The sequence below is a fragment of the Zalophus californianus genome, chromosome 8 (genome assembly GCF_009762305.2).
Source record: "Zalophus californianus isolate mZalCal1 chromosome 8, mZalCal1.pri.v2, whole genome shotgun sequence".
NCBI lineage: Eukaryota > Metazoa > Chordata > Mammalia > Carnivora > Otariidae > Zalophus > Zalophus californianus.
The window spans coordinates 66,280,356-66,305,411 of record NC_045602.1 but is presented as its reverse complement, the minus strand read 5'-3'; the positions used below and the strand labels follow the sequence as shown (position 1 = coordinate 66,305,411).

The following is a 25,056-nucleotide window of genomic DNA, read 5'->3' as shown; positions in this document are numbered from 1 at the left end:
ATGCACGGAAGTGGCACTTCTCCAATTCAGGGCTTCTAGAGATTCATTATCTCAGCACCTCCCCATGGAGGGAGCTAGAAAGAGCTGGGAGCTAAGTTCCAATCCCTCCTGAGCCCCCATGTGAGAAAAAGAGGTTGGGAACCTGCAAACTTTTATGATGAGACTCCTTCATCTTATCCCATCCATTTCTCATTTTCTTATTCATTGGTGCACGGTGCCCAAATGGCCCCATTATCTAAGTTTTGGGGATGCAGCTTCATTTCCTGTCATGTCGAGTTGGTCTTAAATAGACTCAGCTCCTGATGAAACATTGAGGGTCTTAAACTATAGACTCATAGCCTTGTAGCATTGGAAGGACCAGTCCGGATCCCCCCTGTAGAGCAGTCCCTGCAAGTGCCCTCCTGACAGACTGACTCCCATCCTTGGCCGAATACTTGCAGGAAGATGGCCCACGTCACTTCCCAAGACAGCCCACCCACTGCTGGAAATCTCTTATAAAGCCCTTTCTTGCGAGGGCCTAACTGGCTTCATTATGCCTTTCTTCTATGGCACGAGCTCTGCCGTCTGCAGTGGCCAAGACCAAGTCCATGCCTAGGTCCTTGGAAGAGAGTTGTCCTGTTGGGCCCCGTGCACAGGCTAGTCCTTCAGTCCAGGCCCACTCTCCTCCCTTCTGCCATCTGCCCCTCTGGATAGCCACCTGCTCCAGCCCTGCCCCAGCCCAGACTCCTGCTCACCCGGGGCGCCTTCTGACCTCCTGTGGGGGAGGGGGGCTCGGGGGGGGGGGCACTGGGAGAGCCGGGACTTTTAAGTAAGCTTTTAAAACATGATCAAGAGAAGCCTTCTCTTGGGGAACTTTCTCCCATTGTCTTTGTTGGAACCAGCCCTTGGGTGTCTGCAGAAGGGTCCTGAGCCAGTAATAATGTCTAATGTTGTGTCACCAACCACCAGCTCATCTGAGCCGATTGTGTGTGGTTTTTCCTTCACTTCAAGTCCTGTTTACAGATGATACAGTTTTGAGGGTGGTTTATCTACATTTTTCTTACCATTAGCATATTATTCATTCTTCGTTTGTTGGAGGACTGTTTTTGTGGAACTCCAGGTGTATGTGTGTGTAGCTAAGAAACAAAGTTGAGTACAAAATGAGCTTATTATATAAAATGCACATTGTCAGGTCCTCGATACTTGAATGAAACTTGTTCTGAGCAAAGTAGAAGCCACTGCAAGGCGGGACACAGGCATGCCTACAATTAGAAGGGTCCCTGGAGTAAGACCAGGAAAAAACAAACAGTGGCTTAGAAGAAGGTGCAAAATAAACCACTCAAGTGTACTCTCAAGGCGGAAGAGAGAGAGTCTGGGAAATTTCCAGAGCGGCAGTGCTGCTAACATAACCCTCCATCCCACTCCACCCCCATAAGCCACATCAAGGCCCCCATGAACACAGCAGGAAGGGATGGCCCCAGGGGTGGAAGCTTCCAGATATGAGAAAACGGCAAAGGGCACCCTTCATTTCCCCACTTCTGGTGTCTGAACTCACCACAGGATTCCCACCCACGGGAAGCTGAACCCTCCCCTGGAGTGTAATTGGAGACTCCCATTCCTTTAGACAGTTCTTTATTTCTTTCCAAGATTCTCTACTTTTACGTTCTTCAAAAAAGAAGTCCTTCACATTCCTTTCTCTTTCATGGTTTTTGGGTTTAAAAATTCTACCTTTTATACTTAATTATTAGTTTTTTCCTCAACCCCATTTATGTGTTTGACTCATCTGTGGAGCTTTAACTTTTGTCCTCAGACAACCCCAGCTCCACCTTTTATTTGTAGAGCAATTTTGGGAAAGTTATTTTAACCTCCTGGTGCCTCAGTTTGGCTCATCTGTAATTTGGGGATAATAAGAGTTCCCATTTTATAAGGTGTTGAGAGCAGTGTCTGAGGTGGGGAGGGTGCTGTTGAGGAAGAAGGAACATCTACAGGGTACCCTGGGCCTTGCTGGGATGGAGAGCCATCTTGAGTGAGCTGCGCTTCAGTGCCTGGCCCGGAGTGTGGGAGGACCCCCTCTCACCAGAATCTCTCACCCATACAGGCGCCAAGGTTGCCAGCCGAGGGGGTCACCTGGAGCGCATATTTGTGGTGGAATTTCGCCCGGACTCAGACACCCAGTTTGTGTCCGTCGGGGTCAAACATATGAAGTTCTGGACCCTGGCAGGCAGCGCCCTGCTTTACAAGAAAGGCGTCATCGGGTCCATGGAAGCTGCCAAGATGCAGACGATGCTCTCTGTGGCCTTCGGTGCTGTGAGTTCCAGCAGAAGCTTCCTGAGAGGGGACCCTGACCCCCGGGCATGGGCATGGGGGGCACCTATAGCCGCAAAGCTGTAAGCAACAAGAAAGCAATTTCCCCATTTTCTCCTTTATTGGCTTACTTGCAACCATTATTCCCTTTCCTTAGCACAGACAGGTGAGTTGACTGTATTTTTCCCTATTTTTACCCTTGAAATATTCATTAGAAAAGGTAGGACCCCCCCCCCCCTCACCACACACACACACACTCACTTAGGGCAGGAGCTTCGTCATTCTAAAGGCAGACTGACTTGCAAGCCTGTTAGGCCTGAGTTAGACAGGTGCAGACGGTGTGGGACCGATTCCTCCCCGGACAGCCTCCCGATTCCTCCTAGCCTTCTTGTGCCACAGATGCCCCAAGTGACCCCTTGCGTAGGCTGTGGGGCACCCTCAGTCAATGCAGGCTCCCCTGGGGACATTCTGAAACCCAGCCAAGTCTTGGTCCTGCAGGTGTGGATTTACGTACCTTGTTCCCAAGCCCATGAAAATTTGGGCTGGAGTCCTGCCCCTCACCCCTTACTCTGCAGTCATCTGGGGCTGGTTCCCAGGATGGAAGTTCATTTGCATGCAGACATGCACACAGTGGGGAAGTCAAATGCCCCAGACCAACTCAGGAGAGTGAATTTCAGGGCTGAGTGATTTTCTTATCATATGTGCCTCGTGGTCTCCTGTCAAGTCTTTTGCCTTTCCTTAGCATGGAAGGTCAATTTAAGCGTGTGTTTGTGATTCTCTAGCTCTGGTTCCCGAAGCAAGGAGCAGGTGGCTGGGAGGGGGCCCTCTTGAGAGCTGCTGTGAGTGTCCTGGTGTGGAAGGTGTCCCTTTGTTTACAGAACAACCTCACTTTCACGGGTGCCATCAATGGAGACGTCTACGTGTGGAAGGACCACTTCCTCATCCGGCTGGTGGCCAAGGCTCACACAGGCCCCGTCTTCACAATGTACACAACCCTTCGGGACGGACTCATAGTGACCGGTGGCAAAGAGCGGCCGTAAGCTGAAACTCCCCTGAGGACAGCTGGGCTTCTCTTACTGTCTTGGGAGAGAGTGACAGAAACACTTGCCCCTGGGAGAAAATGCAGCTTTTCGTTCTCCCATCTTTTCTGCTGCAGCAGGGAGATCAGTCTCCCCTCTCTCCAAGAGGCCCTAGGTCAAACCTTTCAGAAGTATAAATCAGAGATGGGGAGAGGTGGTTTCATGGCAGTTTAAAACCCAGAGAGGTATTCTTGGATAGACCCGAGTGACTATGCTGATCATCAAGTGTTCCTCTCCATAGCTCTTTGGGGGGGCGGGAGACTGGGGAGGAGGGGAGAGAAGTTCCCGTAGGAACAGAGATGTGAAAATGAAGCAGAAAAACAGAGAAGCATTTCTCTTCATGTTTGATCTGATAAAAACATGGTTTGATTTCTTTAGATTGCAATCCTCTCCTTCTACCATAGTGGCCTTTGAAAGTATTCTAGGACATCTGCCAGTCCAAATGGTTGTAACCACCCATCGGTGGGGCCGAGAAAGAGGCCACCCTGGAGGGTCTGTCCTGCTGGGCCCCAGTGGCTGTGACCTTGATGATAGGGACAGGGGGCCTGGCGTGTCACAGGCAAGTCTTAGGACAAGGGCCAACATGCTAAGTGCCTCTTGATCCTTTTTAGGACCAAAGAAGGAGGTGCCGTGAAACTGTGGGACCAGGAGATGAAGCGCTGCCGGGCCTTCCAGCTGGAGACAGGCCAGCTGGTGGAGTGTGTGCGCTCCGTGTGCCGGGGCAAAGTGAGTGGGCGGGGCCGGTCTACCCCCAGCTGTCCCCATGGGGCCCAAGTGAGAGTTAGTGCAGCTGGACACCTTCCCTGTGCTGGATTGTTGAATCCTTAGAACCAGCCTCCGAGGTGGGACTCGAACTGCCGTGGGGAGTTGGCTTAGCAGAATCCAACAGACCCAGGTGCAGACTCTTCTGAGTAGCCCTGGCTGTGTGACCTTGGGTGTGTTACTTAACCTTTCTGTTCCAGCACATGCATCGTTGTGAGGATCACATGCATTATAATGCATGGTGCCTTTCCTTATGCCTGCCTCATAGCCACATTCAGTGGATGTTAGCTGCTATTACAGATAATATTATTACTATAGGCATAGAGATAGTCAATAATTTGCCTATGCCCACAGTTACACGAGCAGTAAGGGGGCAGGAAGCGGCCATCAAACTGTGATGCAAAGCCATAGGTTTTCAAGTCATACCTGGGCTGAGTCTCAGAAACAAGTGCGAGGTTGGGTTTTTTTGTTGTTGGTCTCTTGGTGTGTTGTGTTTTGTTCAAATATGGATGTCCAGGCTCTTGCCCAGAGCTGCCAAATCAGAATCTTAGTCACGTGTGTTCCTTTTTTCCTTTTTTTTTTTTAACTCCCCAAGAAATTCTGAGGTACATGAAAATAAATCTTAACCTCTGCTTTGGCTTCAGGATATACCCCATAAAAAAAGGCAGACATGACTTGGAGTCTCCATAATTAGGAATGGAGAACTTTGTTTTTAAATAGATCAATGGCAGTCATCCGGTAGGGTAATGAGACATCTGGGAGGTGAGGCGGAGCTAGGCCCAGAACGTGGGGCTCATCTGGAGATGGCATTTTTGTTCAGTGTGTGAGGGAGAATTTAGGAAGAACCTGAGCTGTCCAACAGCAGAAACTGGCTGCCCAGCTCTGTAGTGAGGTTGCTGTCGTGGAATATTCTTGCAGAGACCCGATGATGGAGGCTCTGTTCTCATCCACGGCTGAGGGAGAACGGGCGGTGAGGGGTGACGTGTAAGGTGGGCGACTGAGTCAACAACAGAACCCTCTCAGCCCTTCCCGTGGTAGTGCCGGGGCCGGCAGAGCCACTCCCAGTTTGCTCTAATTGTGTTCTTCTTGAAGTTATTCTTTAAAATACAGATCTCCTTTTTTACCTATCTTTATCTATTTGTCTGCCAATCGAGCACTCCCTAGAGAGCGAGTAGATGATAAAATTATTTCATTTTAAATTGTGGCAAAATATAGATAACATAACAATTTACCACTTTCGCCATTTTTAGGTGTGCCATCCAGCGGTAGTGAGTACATTCCCGTTGCTGGGCAACCATCGCCCCCGTCCACCCACAGAACATTTTTTATCTTGTAGAACTGAAACTCTGTACCTGTGAAGTACTCACGCCCCTTTCCCCTTCCCACCAGCACTTGGCGACCGCCATTTGACTTTTCTCTGTGAATTGGACTAGTAAGTCATACGAGTGGGATCATACAGTATTTGTCTTGTTTCTAATGTTTTTATTGCAACAGGGAAAAATTTTAGTAGGAACCAAAGATGGAGAAATAATTGAAGTTGGTGAAAAAAATGCTGCTTCCAACATCCTGATTGATGGACACATGGAAGGGGAGATCTGGGGCCTGGCCACACACCCCTCCAAGGACATCTTCATCTCTGCCAGCAACGACGGCACGGCCCGCATCTGGGACCTGGCTGACAAGGTGAGGGGCCCTCTCTGCCCGGGCTCGGATGCCCGCAGGTGGGTCTGGCCGGAGCCTGCCGGGAGGAGAGGTCTGGCCAGGGTCAGGCCAGAGATGCACGATGTGGCAGGTCAGCCATTAAGTTGGACAGCCAGCACACACCCAGTCCGTCTGTCTTTCAGCTGCGTATCCATCCATAACTATAGTACAGGAATAATCTGAAAATGATTTTTCTCTTGTCATAGAAAGTCCACAAAGCCTTAAAAAGAAAGAGATAGGTCTCCCCTGGATGGGAAGACCAAGAATGATTTAAAACATCAGATGTTTCCAAATGGAACGTGTCAATCAAAATCCCACCAAAGCTCCTCTTGGAGTATGGAAAAAAATTAAAAATTAAAAAATTCATCTTGAGTAAAAAATAGCAAAGAGTAGTCTGGGGAGAAAATTATTGTTGCCAAGTCTTATCTGCTATTAAAACAAGTAGTGAGGGGCGCCTGAGTAGCTCAGTTGGTTCCGTGTCCCAATCTTGCTTTCGGCTCAGGTCCTGATCCCAGGGCTGTGGGATTGAGCCCCGCGTCGGGCTCTATGCCGGGCATGGACTCTGTTCAGAATGCCCTCTCCCCCTCTCCTTCCGCCCCCCTCCACCTCCTGCCACCTCACTCACACTCTTTCTAAAGAATTTTAAAGATTCCTCTCTCTAAAGAATTTTAAAAAGTTTTTTTAAAAAAAAAAGTACTTAAGTTCTAATAATTAAAATAGTTGGGCTCATCACAAAATAGCCAGTAAATATTTCATATTTTTAGTGCGAGGATCAAAGAACAGATATGCAAAAGCCTAACTATGGTTGCTATATTTACGTTAATTTTCCTAATTATTTACTGTGTTTATTATTAACAATGGCCATCATTTAGTGAGTACCTGCTACACACCAGATGTCTCATATGCACGATCATTAATGCTTACAGAAATCTTGCACAAGCAGTATTAATCTCCCTTCTTTTCCAATGGGAAAATGGGGAAGTTACTGACGCAAACACACCGGGCTAGTGACAGCCAGGACTCGGGATTTGAACCACCAGGTGCGGAAGCTCCAACTCTTTTCCCGGAGCAAGAGGGGGGGCAGTCTAGGGCCGGAGGGTCCGGTCCGGCTTGCTGCCTGTTCTACAAAGTAAACCAGGCTCGTGGGTTACAAGGCGCCCGTGGCTGCTTTGGTGCCACACTGGCAGAGCTCATGGTGGCCAGAGATCATATGGACCGCGAAGCCTACAGTATGGACTACCAAACCCCTTACAGAAAACTTCAGCAGCCTCTGCCCTGATCCGTGTTGTCTCCAAGCGGCTCTAATTCAAACATCCTGGCTGCCTCAGCTACTCGGGCATGGTTCCTATAAGAAGCAAGAGGTCTGCAGGCCAGAGACAGCCTGAGCGCTCTGGCCTGGGTGCGGGATTTCCCTGGGCGACCAGCCGAGGCGGCCGGGGGCTCAGGGACTGTTACTCTGTATCAATGTAGAAGCTGCTCAACAAGGTGAACCTGGGCCACGCAGCCAGGTGTGCAGCCTACAGCCCCGATGGGGAGATGGTGGCCATCGGCATGAAGAATGGGGAGTTTGTCATCTTGCTGGTGAACAGTCTCAAAGTCTGGGGGAAAAAACGAGACCGGAAATCTGCTATCCAAGATATCAGGTACATAGCAGGTGGTCTGGGCAGGGAGAAGGAGGGTGGTTCCCATTCCAGAAGGGTCAGGGCCAGGGCTGGACTGAAGAACTCATTTGTGAGGGGGTCCCTTTCAGCGAGCCAGCTGTGAAAGGAGACTCTTTCCCACACGTGAACTCTCAGACCTGTCTTTGTTAATTTCCATGAGAGTTTTTACCAAGTAAAAACTACATGTACCATGCCATTCTACCTAAGGCTGCATCCATTTCCTTACTGCCCTGGGCTAGGATCCAAAGAAATGGCTGAATTCCCTAGAATGTCAGAGAAGGTAACCGTGTGTGAGTCATGAAGTGAGATCTCCCTGCCTTCGAGCCTGGGAGGCCCCTCCCAGAGCCGACCTCATGCCTGACCGGCCCAAACAGCCCTTCTCATGGACCATGCTCTTGGATTGCTTTTTCTAGAATCAGCCCAGACAGCAGATTCTTAGCTGTTGGTTCTTCTGAACACACAGTTGACTTCTATGACCTCACTCAGGGCACAAGCCTGAATCGCATTGGCTACTGTAAAGATATTCCAAGCTTTGTCATTCAGATGGATTTCTCAGCGGACGGCAGATACATCCAGGTATGTTTCAGCTCTGCTGTGCTCCGAGGCAACCAAGAATAATAATAATAATAATATTACTAATACTAATAGGAATAATGCCAGTCACAGCAACAACAGTGGCGGCTTACAGTAAGTAATTGAGTCCTTGTTTTGTGCTGGGCTGTGTACTCACTTCCTCTTCATAGGAACCCGGTCAGTACTGTTACTTTCCCCCGACTTGGTTAAGGAAAGGGCAGAGGCCTAGAGAATTTAAGAATGTTGAAGAACTAGAATTTTAAAAAGTGGAGTTGTCCTTCAGTAAGAAATGCAGGCAGCATAAGCCCTAATCCACGTCTAGCCTCCCCCCACCTCCTCCCCGTCAAAGCCTCCTAGCTTCGGGTTCCCTGGGGCCGTACCTGAGCCTGTGTGGCTTCTTATCCGTGGTCATTTCAGTTCCGCTTCTTCAGTAGTGTGGCCCATCCACACTTGGGACCTGAACTCTGGGCCTGGAGTGGAGACTCCTCACTCTCCTGGGGAACAGACGGTGGGAAGGGACGAAGAGGGGTCCCACCTTAGGGACTGTGAGCTGAAAAGAGAATGATGTCTTATCCAGCACTCTGAACAAATATTAGGCGTTAGTGAGCCGGCCTGGAGTCGGATACCCGTTGTGAAATGAGAGGGGACCCATTCATCAGGGGAGTATCTACGGAACGAGGCACCTTGCTAGGCTTTTGGGTGGACAGAGTGGGCCTGCTCCTTGCTCTCCTGGAGCTTGCCCTGTAATGGAGAAGACAAGCGTTCAACAGATGATCACAAAATATACATATAATTACAAACTGTGATTATGTCCTGGGAAGGAAAACTACAGGGTGCTGTGGGAGCGCTTAACAGGCGCCGAATTTAGATTCACTTCCTCTCCGCACAAGTGATACTTAAGCTGAGGCCTGTGGGCTGTGTAGGAGTTAGCCGACAAAGAGAGGCAGGAACAGTTTTCCGGGCCATCTGTACAAAGGCCCTGAGGTGGGGAAGATCTCGGCGCATTCCATGCACAGCAGGAAAACGCAGGGTGGCCAGCCGAGAGGCACCCATGGGGGTAGAAGGGGCTGGAGATTTTTTGGAAAATGGCTATCTCCCCCTCAGATATTCTCAAAGAAGAAAAGGTCAGGTCCTAGATGCTTCAGAAATCATCTACGTCAGTGGCTGTCCATGAGAACACTTGCCTACCTCTGTACCAAAGCACCTGTTTCTCCCAGAACACGGATTCCCAAACTTGGAGCATTAGACATCCCCTGGAGGCGTTGCTAAAGCACAGATTGCCGGGCCTCACCCTCACAGTGTCTGGTGCGGGGGTACCCAAGAATGTGTATTTCCAGCAACTTTCCAGATGCTGCTGCTTGTGGTCAGGAACCACATTTGGGGAACCACTGCCTTGGGACTTTGGAAAAGAGCTAGAAAAGGAATGGAAAAATGTCCTGCTCCCATGACTTTTGCTGCAGGCTGACCACAGGCTTTGCAGCCTCAAGCTGAACTTGGATTTGTTGAAAAGTCCTGGGGATCCAGAGGCTTGGCTGGTGTTCTGGGAAACAGCACACCGAAAGGGGAGCCCTTTGAACTAGAGAGAAGGTTGATGGACTTGGTTGCCTTCTGCTTGCAGGTGTCAACAGGAGCCTACAAGCGCCAGGTGCATGAGGTCCCCCTGGGGAAGCAGGTCACTGAAGCCATGGTCATCGAGAAGATCACCTGGGCCTCCTGGACAAGGTGACTGGAGGAAAACAACTTCTTAAGGAAAAGGTCACAAGGGAGCCTCTTGTGCCAGGCTCGGCCTCCAAGTTTGCATGTGGCCGGGATGTGAAGAAGCTCAGAGATGGAGCTGTCTTGTCTTTTCTTGGGGGCAAGGGAGGGCTTGGAAGGCTTCTCGGTACCAGTTTGGGCCACTGGCTTTGATCCAGCGTCGGCTTTTGAAATGCAAAATCCCTCCTTTTGTGTAATGGTCCCAGGGCCCAACCTCACCCAGCAAGTGCAAAGGGAAATGGTCTCCGGGCTCCTGACTCAGGCCCGGGCCGCAGCGCTGGGAGGCAGAGCCACTTAGGATGAGAAAGACGGCCTTGCCAGTTCAAGGGAAAGGTCACCACCAGGCTGTGAGCTTGAGGGCGCCCAAGCAGGCGTACAGTCCGAGGGAAGGACCGGAGGGCCAAGAGAGTCAAGGATGGGGGTGACTTTTCTTCTGGGGTGTGAGGGACTGGGGCACAGCAGAACAGTAAGAACAAGGGTAAGTGCCCAGTGTCCCCTAGGAGGGGACAGAAGAGCCACATGATCATAGTGAAGGACACAAAATAGCCCTCTCTCCCTCTTACCCCCGGGAGAGGGTGCCTGACTGCGGGAAGCCTTCTCCTACGTCTCCTGCTGACACCTCGTCTTGTTCAAACAGCGTTCTGGGGGACGAAGTCATTGGCATCTGGCCACGAAATGCAGACAAGGCTGATGTCAACTGCGCATGTGTGACCCATGCTGGCCTCAACATTGTCACCGGGGATGACTTTGGGCTAGTGAAGCTCTTTGATTTTCCATGCACAGAAAAATTTGTGAGTCTTCCTCAGAGTAACCTCCGTGTACTGCCTCTGGGCTCTTTCCTTCTGCAGACTGTAGGCCGAGGGGCCACACTGAGACGGCCATCTAGACTCTAGAACAAGAGCAACCCTGTTCTGGCCCTGTGGAGATTTGGTGACCCCTAACCGTTGCATCTCCCTCTGGAGGGGAGGTCCCGGAAGCCAGGGGAAGGGAGGATGGGAGGTGTACAAATTGGCCACCTTGGGCAAGAATGAACGGGAAAGCCAGTCAGCGAAAGGCTGGCTGAAAGAAACGTCCAGACCCAATGGGAATGGCCGGAGTGACGATGATTCCGGGAGGGGGAGACTGGGGTCCCGGAAGTGGTCTGTGGTTGCTGGGAGGGGCAGGGTCTCTCAGCTCTCTCTGTTCACTTTGGCTCACAGGCCAAACATAAGCGTTACTTCGGCCACTCAGCTCACGTGACGAACATCCGCTTCTCTCATGACGACAAGTATGTGGTCAGCACTGGAGGAGATGACTGCAGGTAGGATCCTGACTGACCTGGCTCGGGTTGCCCGGGCCTGGCCGGTACTCCCTCCCCCCGGCCCCACATCAGGTGTCCTGGGGGTCAGCCCCTCCCAGGGACATGGGGAGGGGCTGATGTCCCAATGAAGACAAGGACTTTTCAAGTATGGTCTTTAGTCTCTGATGACTCCCAACCCCAAACTTGATGGGCCCATGTCCCCACTGGAGCTGTCCTGGGACTGGTGAGAAGGGGAGGGCATGATTCCTACTCCGAGCACTGCCGGGTGGAGGGGGGGGGCGGGGGGGGGCGGGGGGGGACCCAAGATGGCTGATTCCAGGCAGCCCGTGGCATCCTTGCCTATAATCAGGTTAAAATGACCTCGATCTGTAGGTCTTTTAACTCCTAACTTCCAGCTGATCACCAGCGTTCTTAAGATGGATGATTAATCCACAACCAAGAGAGGTTTAAAAATAGTAGTAAGCTTCAGTCACCCTGAGAAACAAGGGTGTTCCCCAATTTTACATGAGGTCAGATGAGAAGTGAAGCCATTAGGCCCAGTGCTAGTTAGTAGCAGGAGAACCTCAACCAGCTATTTGCACGGGGCTGCTTTTGACCTTAACTGTTGCTGTGTTAAGGCCCAGGGTTCAGTGGGAGGCATGACTGGCCTTCCAGTGATTTGGAAGGACCCCTGCCAGCCTGCTCCAGAGATGACCTCAGCCTCTGCAGCATTTCCAAGGCCCCTTTCTCTTGTCCCTCCAAGGGCATCCCTTCTTTGGGTCACGGACGAACAGGACGAGGTCGTTCCTCAACTCTCATTCTCTACCTCTAACGTAGTTCAAGGGCTTTATTGCAACACGAATATTGGTTTCATTTCAGCCCAAGCAAAATGCTTGGGGAGTGGGATGAAGAATAGAGCAATCCAGACCAGCAATGCACCGGTCTGAGAGGTTGTGGAAAAGGCCTCTGTAGAGAATGCCAGAAGGATGGTGCAGAAAACGGCCCCCAAAGGTGCTTTCTGATAGCCTGCGGGGCGGGGGGAGGGCACGGTCTCGGGTCTGCCGAGCCGACAGCAGCCGGCACTGAGCGCCCTTGAGGTCCTACCGCCAGCCTGTCCCCGCTTCAGGGCCCCCCTGAATGCCCCCTTTCGGGGCCGTGCCTGCCAGACCACCACCAAGCTAGCAACGAGAGGCTAAGTGAACTGGTCACCCCGGTGTAGGAGATCGGAGGTGACTTTTGATGACTCTAGAAGGCTTAGAAGTAACCTTTAAACTGCATGGCCCCTGGGCCTTTGTAGCCATGGGAGCGTACTCGGACCCCTGGCTCTATGTCCAACACTAGCAAGGGTTCTCCTACCCAAGCGGGGCTGATAAAACCTCTTCAGCAGTAACGGGAGAGTGTGAAGTCGAGGTGCCAAGGTCCTTCCATTCAGCACACTCAGGCTGCCCAAAGAGCCAAACGAAACAAAAACCAATAGGCCATTTTAAAGAAGCAGATCTTTAATTGGCGGCAAGTTCCCTGGTTCGTCTTTAGAGATGGAAATCACAACGTCCGGTACATCCCCTGAGCTTGATTCTGGAGCACTTGGTAAGATTGCTTTTGGTCACTCGACAGAATGATGATGTCCAGCCATGCAAGATCAATGTCTGGTCTGCTTTTTCAGTGTGTTTGTGTGGCGATGTCTGTAAATGCCAGAAACCTCTTGCTCGCTGCTGCTGCCCGCCCCCCAGCCACCGCGGAGGCATGCCGGGGCCCCTCCGTGCCACCAGCTGCCGCGTGCCCACAGCGCTGCAGGCCACACGAGCACCACGTGCCAGCGAAGCGGGGTGACCGCCCCATCCTCTGCGGAACTGTGCTGCCCGGAAGGTCAGTTCTCACATGGGAGGAGTGCTTGCCTCTGTTCGTGACACGACACAAAAAAATCCTCTCTGACCATGTAGCCCACTGACAGACTTTAAAGCCTCAGTTACCCTAACCAATATGTAGCTTTTAATTTGCATCAGAACTTTTACAAAAGATGTTTTGCTATTCTGTTTCTATATACTTTAAAAATGTTCATTTTTACCAATGAGTTGAACAAGACCGCTTCAGTTGGATGCGCCTAAGCGTTAGAACTACCGACAGCCTCGGTTCTCCACATTTAGCTTTCAAAACCAAATGAGCCATGTATAAACAAGTTGAGAAACTTAATTTTTTAACGTTTCATTTGCAGAGTTTTATATCCATTAAGTGCCTTTGAAAGTTTCCAGTTGTGTGGGCTGTCTCACCTCCCACAGATTTTCTCCTTTCTACATATGGTGCTAAAACTTCACAACTGAGGAGGGCTACAGGACCCTTAACAGATTCCTGGTCTGTCACCCATGTCATGTGTTTATGTCCCAGCTTCCTAAATGCAAGACATCGGTTACCTGCTTGGGAAATAGTGGCAGGTGAGCAGCAAAGAAACTGAAATTCAGGAGGGAGGGGGTAGAAATGGGTTTTCGCTGTTCAGTGCCAAACCTACAAAATCCAAATAGAAGTAAAATAAACCTCTACTACAAAATAGAAGGGGGGGGTGGGGAAAAAAAAGATCAAGTGGGTCTAGGAGGATGAACCCTTAATCCTAAAATGGTAATACATGAGGTGACCCAAGGCTGCATTGGGTCTACCCCCCGCCCCCCCCCCCGAGTGGGACTGACTTGACCCCATGGATTTGTTCAGGTGAGCTATATAGGTCAAGTCCAGATAAAAAGAAAAAAACAAAAAAAAAACCTGCTGAACAAATTCCTAAGCCCAAGCAATATTTGATAAGATTATAAAACAAAATAAGCTAGCCTAAGAGTTCCTCAGAGCTGGCTGGATGACAGAAAATGTGACCTGGACAGTATCAATCAGAAGATAGCCCTACCCTGCCTCAGTCACACTTTACACGTGGCTCACCGCTGACCCCGGGAGAGGCGGCCCACATACGCCTCGAGGAAGGCCAGTGAGGGACCGAGGACTCTGAGCACACAGATGCCAATTAGTCCTTCCCGTCAGTGAAGCAAAATTCTGGGGCTTGAGTTCCTGGCTGTTGGCAGTTGTCAGTTTAGAGAAGGGTGAAATGAAGCATTTTCAGTTAAACAGGCTAACATTTACCCCAGAAGTGCTTCTGCATTCTAAAGTGGATTAGATCACTCACGAAGCTATTTTTATATGCCCAGTTATGAATGCCTTACGTTAATCCCCTGGTAGGCTGTTGGGTCCCCAGTTTGAGCCCCTGTGCAGTCCTAACTCTGTTTTCTGTAACCATGTGACGCTGAGTGATAACCATGTCTGCCTCTACTGTACCACTGACCTTGCATTGAAATAACCATGTGGAAGAATAAATTGTTCAATGAGGATATATACAAACTATATTTAAAGAGCAATAGTGTCTGTGTCAAGAAACTTCTTGTCTTATTTGTAAACATTTATATGGTATGAGTTTGTGTATGTTCATAAATCCTGCACTGTGTTCTGTTAAAATATTGGTGCATGAACTTATTTTCAATTAGCAAAGTATAAGAAATACATCATTTGAAAACATTTTGGTATGTGTCAAATAAATTGGATCATGCAGACACAGCTGCCCCACGCGCGGGCAGGCTCTCCGAGGGGACCAGCCCCCACGCCCCAGAAGCAAGGGCTGCTGTGTGGGTGTACTCTGAAGGGGCTGCCATTTCAGGGAACCAAAATACCAAACATCCTTTAAGTCTAGAAGCTTTATTGATACTTTGCTTTTACAGTTCACAATGCATTCCACAGATTCAGGACAGCTTAAACCACAAATGTATAAATCTTCATTTTATAATTTTTTTGCATCACAAGGTTTGATATTTGCAAACAACGTTTTTGGAAGCATTAGATTCAGTCCGGAGATTCCGAGTTTATGACAAAATGAACTACAGGAAGTCTGTGCAGTGAAGTTTACTATGTGCATGGCATCGCCTCATGTTGCAAACAGATGGTAGTGCTCCTGGAAATGGATTTTCTTTTTCTAAGCTTATGTGCTCTGGAACTATACACGTATAACCAATGACTCTCTGAAATACCAAGCACTGTGGGATAGCCGGAAGGTAAAGGTCTAAGCTTTGTGAAACACTATATATAGATATATATATCATCTATATTTACTTATATTGGCAATTAATATAACAGTAAAATTCACAATACACCTAGAACATACCAGAATGGCAAGCTTTTTCACTCTTGCTCTAGTGGTATGATCTCGTCTAAACAAACATTTCATTTCAGAAAATCTGCATCAATCCACACAGACCATACACAGTGCACAAACTGTGGAAAGGATTTTTTTTTTTCAGCTCCACTTTCTCTGCGATTCCCCCCCCCCAAAAAAAAACAGCAAGACTACCTGCCACAAGTGTAATATACAGCTTTCTCAGATCTTTTTTTATTCACCAGTGCCTCATATAGGAAAAACAAATATGATTACGGTTTAAATCCACACATAGCAGCTTACAATACTTAAGATGATGAACACATGGCAGTCAAGACAGGTAATTTTTCCTCAGACACCGCATTGCTAAAAATAAAGATCTGTGAAGCTGCAATGTCAAGGTTTCCTTCTTCCCTGACCCTCCCCCATGTAATCAAATGAATATCCCGTTTAAAGATAAACTCCTATTTGTTAATGATTTCTGGCTTTTTCATTCAGCTTTGCGCTTCAATCCAGGGATTTTTGCTTGGATTCTACAAATGAAAAGGTTGGGAAAAAAAGGTCAATGGAAATATTTTTCAATTTTAAGTATTTAAAAATGCTATCCTTCAAGAACTACTTGTGTAAGTGCTCAGCTTCCACAGGACATGAAATCCTAAGACTGTCAAACTGTAAGCTGTAATTTTGCCACCTTACCTCCTGAACTAGACTTAAAGCCTAAATACAACACAGAGCAAATACAGGAATCAATGATCCAAATGGAGAAAAATCTTTTGGCAATTCAGTCGTACTTTTTAGGTATGATTAAGATGTACTACTGATTAGGCCTATAAGATGAAAATACTACACTTTGTTCTCCAAGTCCAGCACACCTTATCCTTAGTGGGGGAAAAAAAAGTTGTGGATTTGAAATACTTACTTAGCCATAGCATCTTTAACATTTTTATTTGCAAGTCCTAGATAATGATCTATCTGTGCCTGAAAGAGATATAAAGGAGTTACTAGAAAATTAACATTGCTAAAGAATCTTATTAACCGTTACTATGTTCCAGCAAATTAAAGGCTTTAATAAAGGCTTAAGCGATATTTTTCATTTTTATAAGGCTTTGGAAACCAGCACTGGTTTTTTACGTAATACAGTAGGGCTTGTGTTCTGAAATCTACAGTTAAGAAATTACCTGATGCCGTTCATAAATAACAGGAACGCTGAAGAGTGAAATCAGAGCTGAAAAAGCAAATACACAACCTCTAAAATAGACTGGTATGATTTAGGGAACAAGCACTGAAAAGTCACCTAACTGGTAAACTCATCAGTCAGACAGTGTTCCTAATGAATGAATAAATACCCAAGGTTCTGGAGGCACCTGCTGGTGGACAGCCACTCAAAAGAGTAATGAATGAATGAAGCGAAGGATCCTGCCGGAACCATTCCTAGCTTAAAATCACATCCCAAACACCTTATAAGATAGAGGTACCCCATGTTAGTCTGATTTATGACTGCACCATCAGGTGAGGCCAGCCCCCATCTGGTTTATCACTGTGCACTGGAGCATTCTTTAGGAATTAAAGTAGCAATTCAATACACAATAGCAGTATCAGCAATTTATTTAAAGAGCTCACAACCTCAAATATCTTCCCTACAATATAAGAATTTTCTCCACTAAAATGTCTCTAAACTCCTGCACATAATCTTACTGTGCAGTTTTTCATTCAAATCGTTCTGTAAACTTACCCAGAATCAGTAGCGTCAGACCGTTGAACAAGGCACCCACATAGGTGAACACCCACATCAACACTGCAAACTGTAAGGAAATAACGTCAGCCTATTAAAACAGCTCACACAAAGCTGAGGCTTTCAAACAGAAGCATCCCATCTAAATGCCAACCTACCAGAGGCATAATCGTTGGAGACTTGGTAAAGTAACAGGATATTTTACCTGTAAGTCACCAGTCTCAATTCAAAATTTCAGGATCCTAATTAAGATAGCTTTGATTCATTCTCTCTGGACTATACCAGGCCAAGTAGTTGACTGTTTTCTCTGACCAGAGAACATGCCAAAGGTATACCTTATCTCTTCAGCTCTGATATAGCATTTAGCTTTTAAATGGGAAGCCTGAAAAGGTATGCAAATTTGCTCCTAAACCTGATTTTAAATCACTAACAAGTATTTCAAGATCGACACGAGCTGAATAATTCAGACATTAAAATCTCAGCTGAATAAGCAATGAGGCAGGGAATATTTATGATCAGAGAGAAGGGGTTTCAGGTACCAAAAATACCACTTCTAATATTTTATTAAGGATCAGAGGCATTGTCTGCACAGTGATATATGTTTTAATAGATAACCCTGGAAATGAGGATGCCTCAATCTTATATACCCGTTAAAAAAACTGACCATTAATATTCTTTTAGCCACTGCCTTCTGTATATATTTAACAAACACCAATATAGTTCTTACTATATTAGTGCCAGGCACTGCTTTAAATGCTTTACAAATATTAACTCATTTATTCCTCTTAACAACTTGGGAGGTAGGCACAGCGGACGGACACAACTCCAGAACAGACAGGTTTACTACCTTGCCTCGGATCAGCTTTCACTGTCTCCTCTAGGGGCGGGGACCTGCAGGGAAGTAACCAAACTTTCCTACTTTAGAGGTCAGGGTCTTAAAATCTAGTTTGGTTTTTGTTTTCTGTTTTGTTTTTTAAATCATCCAACAAAGCAGCTAGGGAAAAGCTGTTCTAAAAAGGGATTTCATTTTGAGAAGTCCTTTATTTCCTCTGCATACCTTATTCGTGAAAGGTTGGACAAGAAGATTTCAGAGTTTTATTCCAGTTCTAAAATTTGGTTGACTTCATCTAGTACAGACTCGAGGACATGTTCGAAGCAGCTCTTGGAAGACTTAAAGTCAGTCTGGATTTTATTCTTCTTAATCAGTAATTCCTTCGCTTTCTGTTAAAGGCCTTCATGTGTCTGGCATTAGCTCTGCCCTGATTAGTAGGTAACACAATACAATGGCACTGTCTACACTGATTAGTCAGGTACATACAACACGGTATACATGAAAAGGAGCGTGGACTGGAGTCAGCACCTCCATCCCCTAAAGCAGGGATCAGCAAACCTTTCCTATCAAGACAGTAAGATAATAACCATGTTTGGTTTTACGGGTCTCTCACATATCCTTTGAATGTTATCTCTGAAAATTTTTTGAATATTATCCTTTAAAAAATTTAAAAACCATTCTTAGCTCCCAGGCTATACCAAAATAGGCCATGAGCCAGGCGCAGTAGTTTGCAGACCCTTGAACTAAAGCATATATTCCTCCATATAGTCATTCATTCAACAAAATCTGTTAGTCTACTATGAGCTGAGTACCAAGCAGTAATTAAGGTGTTCAAACTCTAATAAGCACATTTACTGTAGGTTAGGAACACACATTGGATTCCTCCACCAACTGTTCAGTTCTACAAATAGCAACCTCTGGTTACCCCTACAACTGAATTTAATGTTCAGGTGACCAAATGTCAAGCATTCCTAACACCTGCCAGTTGAAAATCAAAAATTAAATACTGCCCTGGTCTCAGCAACTGCTATGGTAGAAAGGTTTGAAGCATGACTCCAGTTAGCAAGCCTTTTCCTTCTCACAGAGTTTTACAGACTCCTGTTGCAGAAGCTAATTGTAACTTCTGGTTCTTAAGCAAGTCTGCTATAGAACATTTTCATGTTTTCATCCATCACCATCCACAAGTCTAAAGGGAAAAGCGTCAACCTTCTATATTTTAGAAGAAATTGCTTTAGCAATAACGATGCCTTTGTCCTGACAGAATTCAGATACTAACACACACAAGCTAAAAAGAAGTCCTAATTTGTCATTAAGTCACCCACAAGGCCGTACTCGAAATCCACAAGGAGAGAAGCCCAAGACTTCACACCTAGCTCATCTAAGGGACTCAAATGAGTCCTTTATGTCCCCAAATGTCACTGGACTTGCCTTTTGGGGGACACTCTGCCTAAAAGCTACACTACCCAAAGGCAAAGAAAGGAACAGAGGGAAGACCAAATGTCTGTGGGACCAGGCAGGCACCTTAAATTCACGAAGGAGCTTGACTAAGGACTGGGGCAAACAGACATACGTATTCTCCTTCTCACAGAGGCATGTATGACCCAGCTCCACAGACTGTTGCCATGCAAGTATTCCAGGCCAACATTGCCAAAATTTCCCATTTTAAGAGAGAAACCAGAAATTCACATTTTTATGTGTTATCATAGAACTTTTAAATACTGCAATCTGGAGAAAATTTAACACTTTTAAGGATTAACAAAAATGCTAGGTAAGGTTTTCCAGAGAATGCAGCATGAGAGGAGAAAGGAATGGTAGTTAACGATATGCATCCAGCAATTGCACAATTACTGGAACCGTTATATAATAAAAGCAACATATTTTTCTTTGCAAATATATTAGGTCAGTGAATCTCATCACAATGCCAGAAGTACTATTGTTATCCCTATTGAAGAGCAAACCAAGACAAAGAACAATTAAGCAAGTTGCCAGACCAGAGGTCACAGTGATCTCCGGTTTATCTGACTCCAGAATCAATGTGCTCTGCTGTACAGTAAAATCACCTACCGAGTAACCAAGCATCATTAGTGAGTATTTGCCAGGACTGTGCATGCTATCATTCAGAGGCAAAGAACAAACACTTCAAAGAAACAAAACAAGCAACTTGCATTTTGGACCTACAAATTCTATGCTACGTGGCAACTATTCTGTGACATTATAGCCAATGCATATATTCACACGGAAATCAGAGATCATCTCTCTTTGGGCAATAACGAGAGAGGAGGAAAAAGGACCAAAAAGGAAGGTCTAATAAATCCTTAAAGTGAGCAAGGGCCATGTCTTGTTGGCCTTTTGTCCCGGGGGAATAGGGAATTAAACTTTAACTGTGTATCACAAACACCTAATTAAAAAGCTCTGCAGATTTTTATTAGATGATGTCTCAACAACCGGGGGCAACATTTTAAGGAAAATGGAGGAAGGATGCATAACAGAATTTCAGACATTACTCTGGCAATTATGACATTTTCAAACATTTCCTGCATTTTTAAAGAAAATGCTTTGCCCTTTTTGAAATCTTCAGCCTCATTCACTAGTATCGCTTTGATTGCCTACATTTTCCCTAGCCCATTTCCCTTCTAATTTTTTTGTGAGCCGGAGAAAGCAGGAACTGTCAAAATGTGTATGTTAATAACCACATAAGAGCCCAGAGTCTAGATTTTAATATTCTTCTGGGTCAGCTATTTCTGGAGTTCAGATCTTTTAGGCTCACTTTCAGATTTAAGGTTGTATTCTGGAGCATTAGGATTGCCTGATGTGCAGGCAACTGGCAATTCTCTTATAATTTTAACATGCATTTTCACTGAAAGTCACAGAACTACAGTCATACAGAATCTGGTCTTTATCACCCAAAGCTGTATTACAGAAAAAAAAGAACCTCTGCCTAAAACACCTGGTCTTGGTATCTGATAAAATTTTTTTTTTTTTCTTGAGATTTGAGGTTTCAAAAGGCAGGATCCCTCTAATCAAACTTGGAGGCTTATTCAAGAAGCTCCAAAGCTGAGCCCAGCAGGGACTGTCCTATGCCTATTACAGTGTGGGTGGTGGTGAGTGGGAGGTGGGAGTGGGGGAAAAAACCATAGGCTGGGGTTTATAGCTCAATGCCACAACTTTTAAAAAAGTGATTCTCCCAGCAATATCCCCAGAAAAGTTAAGTCACAATTTTAGGAGAAGGGTCCCCCATTCCTTCTCTTTCCCCCCTTCACAGTTATCAGGTGGTTCCAGTGTGCAGCCAAGACGGAGAACCACTGTTTTAAAATAAATGAACCCTATCAAAGATCCCTTACACAGAAGACCAATCACAGAAACAGAATTAAACCTTAACTCGGGATCTAAATATACTCAACGACCATATACTAGTTTTCTGGTACTCATGGGTATTATTTAAGACAAGGTTAACAGATATCACTGGATTAAGTAACGTTACCCTGCCTCTTTCTGACTTTTCAGAGACTAATAAAGTACACCAGACTCTCCCAAGAAAAGGCTATATACATGGCTTTTGCAACTTAATTTTACTAGAGGACATTCCTCTTTCCTTTCCTTCATTCTCCTCCCCCCACCTGATGTCTGGCACTCAGTAGAACAAACCCACTTTAAGAAACAGAACCTTTAAAACAAATCCTGAGGCCTGGACAAAACATTTGGCTGCAGTGAAATTTTATACTAATATTTGAAATAGAATTGGAAATATTTTGTCAGAGATTTTGCCCATAATATTTGACTAAAATTAATCCTTTGGGAAATGTATCATTGCTCCATCTGTGGACACTTGCAATCTTTTCTAGGACTTAGAAGCTTGTAGTTAATTGCAAAGGAGCAAAACAAGTGGAACTTTTACACAAGAATTTAAAAGGAGAAATCTGTAAAACATGTCTTATTTGTCCAAGTCAAACACCAAAAGGAGACTTAGGCCAGACACAGTGATGACCACCATGTCACATCAGGGCTTTTTCAGCAGGCCTGACGCCTCAGGAACCTTGGAGTTTGGTTATTTTTTTTTTAAATCACAGTTAATGATGTGATTTTTTTAAATCACTATCAAAAAAAAGTAATAAGAAGAAAAAGTTTCACATGCTAAGACTAGTGGCTCTAAAATTTTCACTTTCTGAGGAAAAAGGTTTCAAATAGAAGTAGTGGTAACTGTGACCCAGAATCTAAAAATGTAGATTATGTAAATGTGAGGGCACCAAATTTATGAAGATAGCAAGTTACAGAGAAACCTCTTTCAATGAAAATTTTTGTTTAAAAGCTATTATTTTAAATACACCACAGAGCTTGATACCATGTGTATTTTCTACATTTAAAAACTTATGAGACTCCACTGCATTTTCTTGAATTTAGGGTGGTGTCCATCTTCCTAATGATGAATCATACAAAATCAAAGTAATTCATCTGGAAACTGGAGACACCAGGGCTATTTATGAGCAAACTTTCAACAGACTGAGACTCTAAGTATAAGGAAATAAATCAGTCTAATAGGGCAAATCGTTTCTTCTTTACATTGAAAAAGTAAAAAAAGAATGAACTGAAAAAAACCTATTTTTGCTTGCTTTAGGGAGAGAGAATCTATCATTCTACTGGCTGTTATGGCTAAAGGGCAAAAAGTAATAGAGTCAGAAAGAAATCATTATCTTTAAAAAAAACAAAAACAAAAACAAAACCACTCTGTATATACAAAAACTGTGGGGGAGTAAGAGTGGTAAATGCTTAAGGAACTACCTATAGAAAGGGAATACTAAGTCATTTTTGTAAAGAGTCAAGAGTGTTAAGATTTTTGTTAGCTTTTGTCAATGAGACATTTTAAGCAAGCACCCTGTTTCTATAATACCCTTATTCAGTGGAAACAAACAGATGGAATCTGTACTACTCAGACACAATGACACTAAGATTTAATTTTAATTAAAGGGGGTCAATTTTTTATTTGAATTAATTTTAAAGGGGGTCAAAAGGTAAAAAGAAAAAGTTTATTGACTTTAGAGGTACCCCAGGACAGGAAACAAAAAAGAAACAAGAAAAGGTTTAACTAAAGTCTCCCAAGCAACAGGACCACCAGGTTTATCAAGGAAGACTCTTTGTGTATATTATCAGAACGTGCAACTGAATTACCAAATGCTTCATACCATCACCATTGCACAGGGAGAAAAAGATATAGCCTGCCTTACTCTTTTGCTTCAACAGATTTTGAGACCTAAATGCAAAGTTCATTCTATGTGTTAATATGTTGAAGTACCTGTTCCTTATTCGGAGCCCTGAATGAATCACCATGTGTGGAAGTCACCAAGCAGCTTTCCTTGAGCTCTGGGTTTGCCAAAAAACACTACTCGAGAAAACCATTCAAATAAATTTTCTTTTCAAAAGTACTGCTAATCCATAAGTAGTAAAGTAGTAAAATATAATTCTAATGCAAGTCTTCTTTTTTCAATATTAAGAATAAAGAATTTTTTAAAAAAATAAGAAAATTTCATAAAAATAAAGTGTTTCAGGAAGTAAATCTGCCTCATTATGTGCCACATCTGTTAATCAAAGGTCACATATATAAAAGCCACTCAAGGCAAAAATTTATCAAGTTCAACTTTTCTCATTTATGCTAGTTTCATCATGAATAAAATACCTGCTTTAAAAAAAACCCCTGAGCATCTAAGGTAATTTTCCAAAGAAATTAAAAATTGAGATTTAACAGAAAAATGAAATTCTTCATCTTAGAGAAGTAATTTATTCATAAAATTTCATCTTTTTTTCAAGTATCTGTGCAAAACAGATTTAAAAGGTGTTTATAATATTTAATCAGGCCTTCTCTAACATTTTCATGCTCCTCTAGCTTTTGCCAAGTATTTCCACACATAACTGTGTACACATAGGACTGTATATAGAGGATAGTAAAATCTGAAAGAACAAAGAAGTTTGGACTATAGACATGTGGAGACTTTAAGCTAAAACCTGTAAAAACTGGAACATAACAAATCATTTATTATCTTTTGATATTAAATTCTGGGTATATCAAAAATGAAAAGCAAATAAACTTACCTTCAGAGAATCAACTAAATCATCAACTAAAAAGAGGCGTCTGAGTTCTTTTATAGTGCAGTTCACATGACCAAGAGCAGAGTTACTGTATTTCTGAACCAACTCCTCAGATATAGCGACTTCAGATTCCAAGTATGCCCTGGAAAACAAAACACAACCTAACGGTCACTGATCAGAGTGATTCTCCCCGGATGTCTGTCAATCAGCAAGCATGTACCTGTAAAAGAAGACATTAATAAAATATTTTACTATAAAAACCTACTGTTTCCAAATTAAGCAGAATGTAAAAATTCACCAATCAATGCATATTTCATTGACATGCACAGGGTCAGCTGATGAGCACAGAAAAAATCATTTGCTTTGAAGTTAGACTGAGCTGGGCTTGAATCGTAAGCTCCGCCGCTTACTTGTCTGTTAACTTTGCAAAGTTACTATCATGAGGATTCAAGGAGTAGAGTGCTCACTACAAGTGGGCACAAAGAAGCACTCGATAAATGGAAGTTATTATTATGGATTTGGTTTTTTCTCTTCATGCTGACATTATGCTGTCTCATTAGATTTTCCTAACAAAGATCCTATTCATTCCCAAATCCTACACTCTCTCAGCCTAACTTTTAGGGGAAACTGCCCAATATGTAGGGGCCCAGATTGGGAAATGGCTGCCAAAAGTATGGTGCTAATGCTAGTAACACGTAATAGTTACTGTCCACGTAGCTGCCCTCATCTACACTAAGACAGCTGGAACCGTTCTAAGAAAACAACTGTAATGAAGAAGAAAAGTCACGTGCAGGAACGCAAGGAATATTTCATTAGTTACTGTTTCAAAGAAGCCATTTTATCTTGATAGACTAGAACCAACTCAGAAATACTAAGCATTCTTTTCTATCGTTGGAAGTAGCTCCTTATAACCCAGCCTCTCTCCATCACTCTCCGATGTTGGTGGACACTAGTTACTCATACTGGAAAGAATAGTCCTCTCATAACTCCCTGTCCCATAGTTTACTTCTGTAGTATGTCCCAAATATGTCTCTTCATTTTTATTCACTATGCTATCTCTCTAGTTTAAGTGTTCATTATTTAAAAACTGGAACATTCTTTCTCCAAACCAATCGCTAATCTGTCTGCATCCTAATCCATTCCT

The 25,056-nt window shown here is 44.9% G+C and overlaps 2 protein-coding genes across 10 annotated transcripts in view; one reads left to right on the top strand and one right to left on the bottom strand.

The window, feature by feature from the left end:
* Positions 1-15,475, top strand: part of EML6 (EMAP like 6) — a 272,181-nt gene extending 256,706 nt beyond the window's left edge. For 5 of the 6 annotated variants that reach the window (XM_027623736.2, XM_027623735.2, XM_027623734.2 and 2 more), the window contains 10 exons: positions 2,078-2,286; positions 3,162-3,319; positions 3,974-4,088; positions 5,619-5,807; positions 7,296-7,468; positions 7,900-8,062; positions 9,678-9,781; positions 10,452-10,605; positions 11,014-11,114; positions 12,757-15,475. In XM_027623736.2, the coding sequence (XP_027479537.1) occupies positions 2,078-2,286; positions 3,162-3,319; positions 3,974-4,088; positions 5,619-5,807; positions 7,296-7,468; positions 7,900-8,062; positions 9,678-9,781; positions 10,452-10,605; positions 11,014-11,114; positions 12,757-12,781 (1,391 nt within the window). In that variant the 3' untranslated portion in view covers positions 12,782-15,475. The remainder of the gene's footprint in view (positions 1-2,077; positions 2,287-3,161; positions 3,320-3,973; positions 4,089-5,618; positions 5,808-7,295; positions 7,469-7,899; positions 8,063-9,677; positions 9,782-10,451; positions 10,606-11,013; positions 11,115-12,756) is intronic. The other variant, XM_027623738.2, reaches the window with a different exon arrangement.
* The window catches only part of RTN4 (reticulon 4), a 65,685-nt gene continuing 55,428 nt past the window's right edge, over positions 14,800-25,056 (bottom strand). For 3 of the 4 annotated variants that reach the window (XM_027623740.2, XM_027623741.2, XM_027623742.2), the window contains 5 exons: positions 23,916-24,054; positions 17,003-17,072; positions 16,449-16,495; positions 16,190-16,248; positions 14,801-15,803 (listed from right to left, as the gene is read on the bottom strand). In XM_027623740.2, the coding sequence (XP_027479541.2) occupies positions 15,761-15,803; positions 16,190-16,248; positions 16,449-16,495; positions 17,003-17,072; positions 23,916-24,054 (358 nt within the window). In that variant the 3' untranslated portion in view covers positions 14,801-15,760. Of the gene's footprint in view, positions 15,804-16,189; positions 16,249-16,448; positions 16,496-17,002; positions 17,073-23,915; positions 24,055-25,056 lie in introns of all 4 variants that reach the window. The other variant, XM_027623743.2, reaches the window with a different exon arrangement.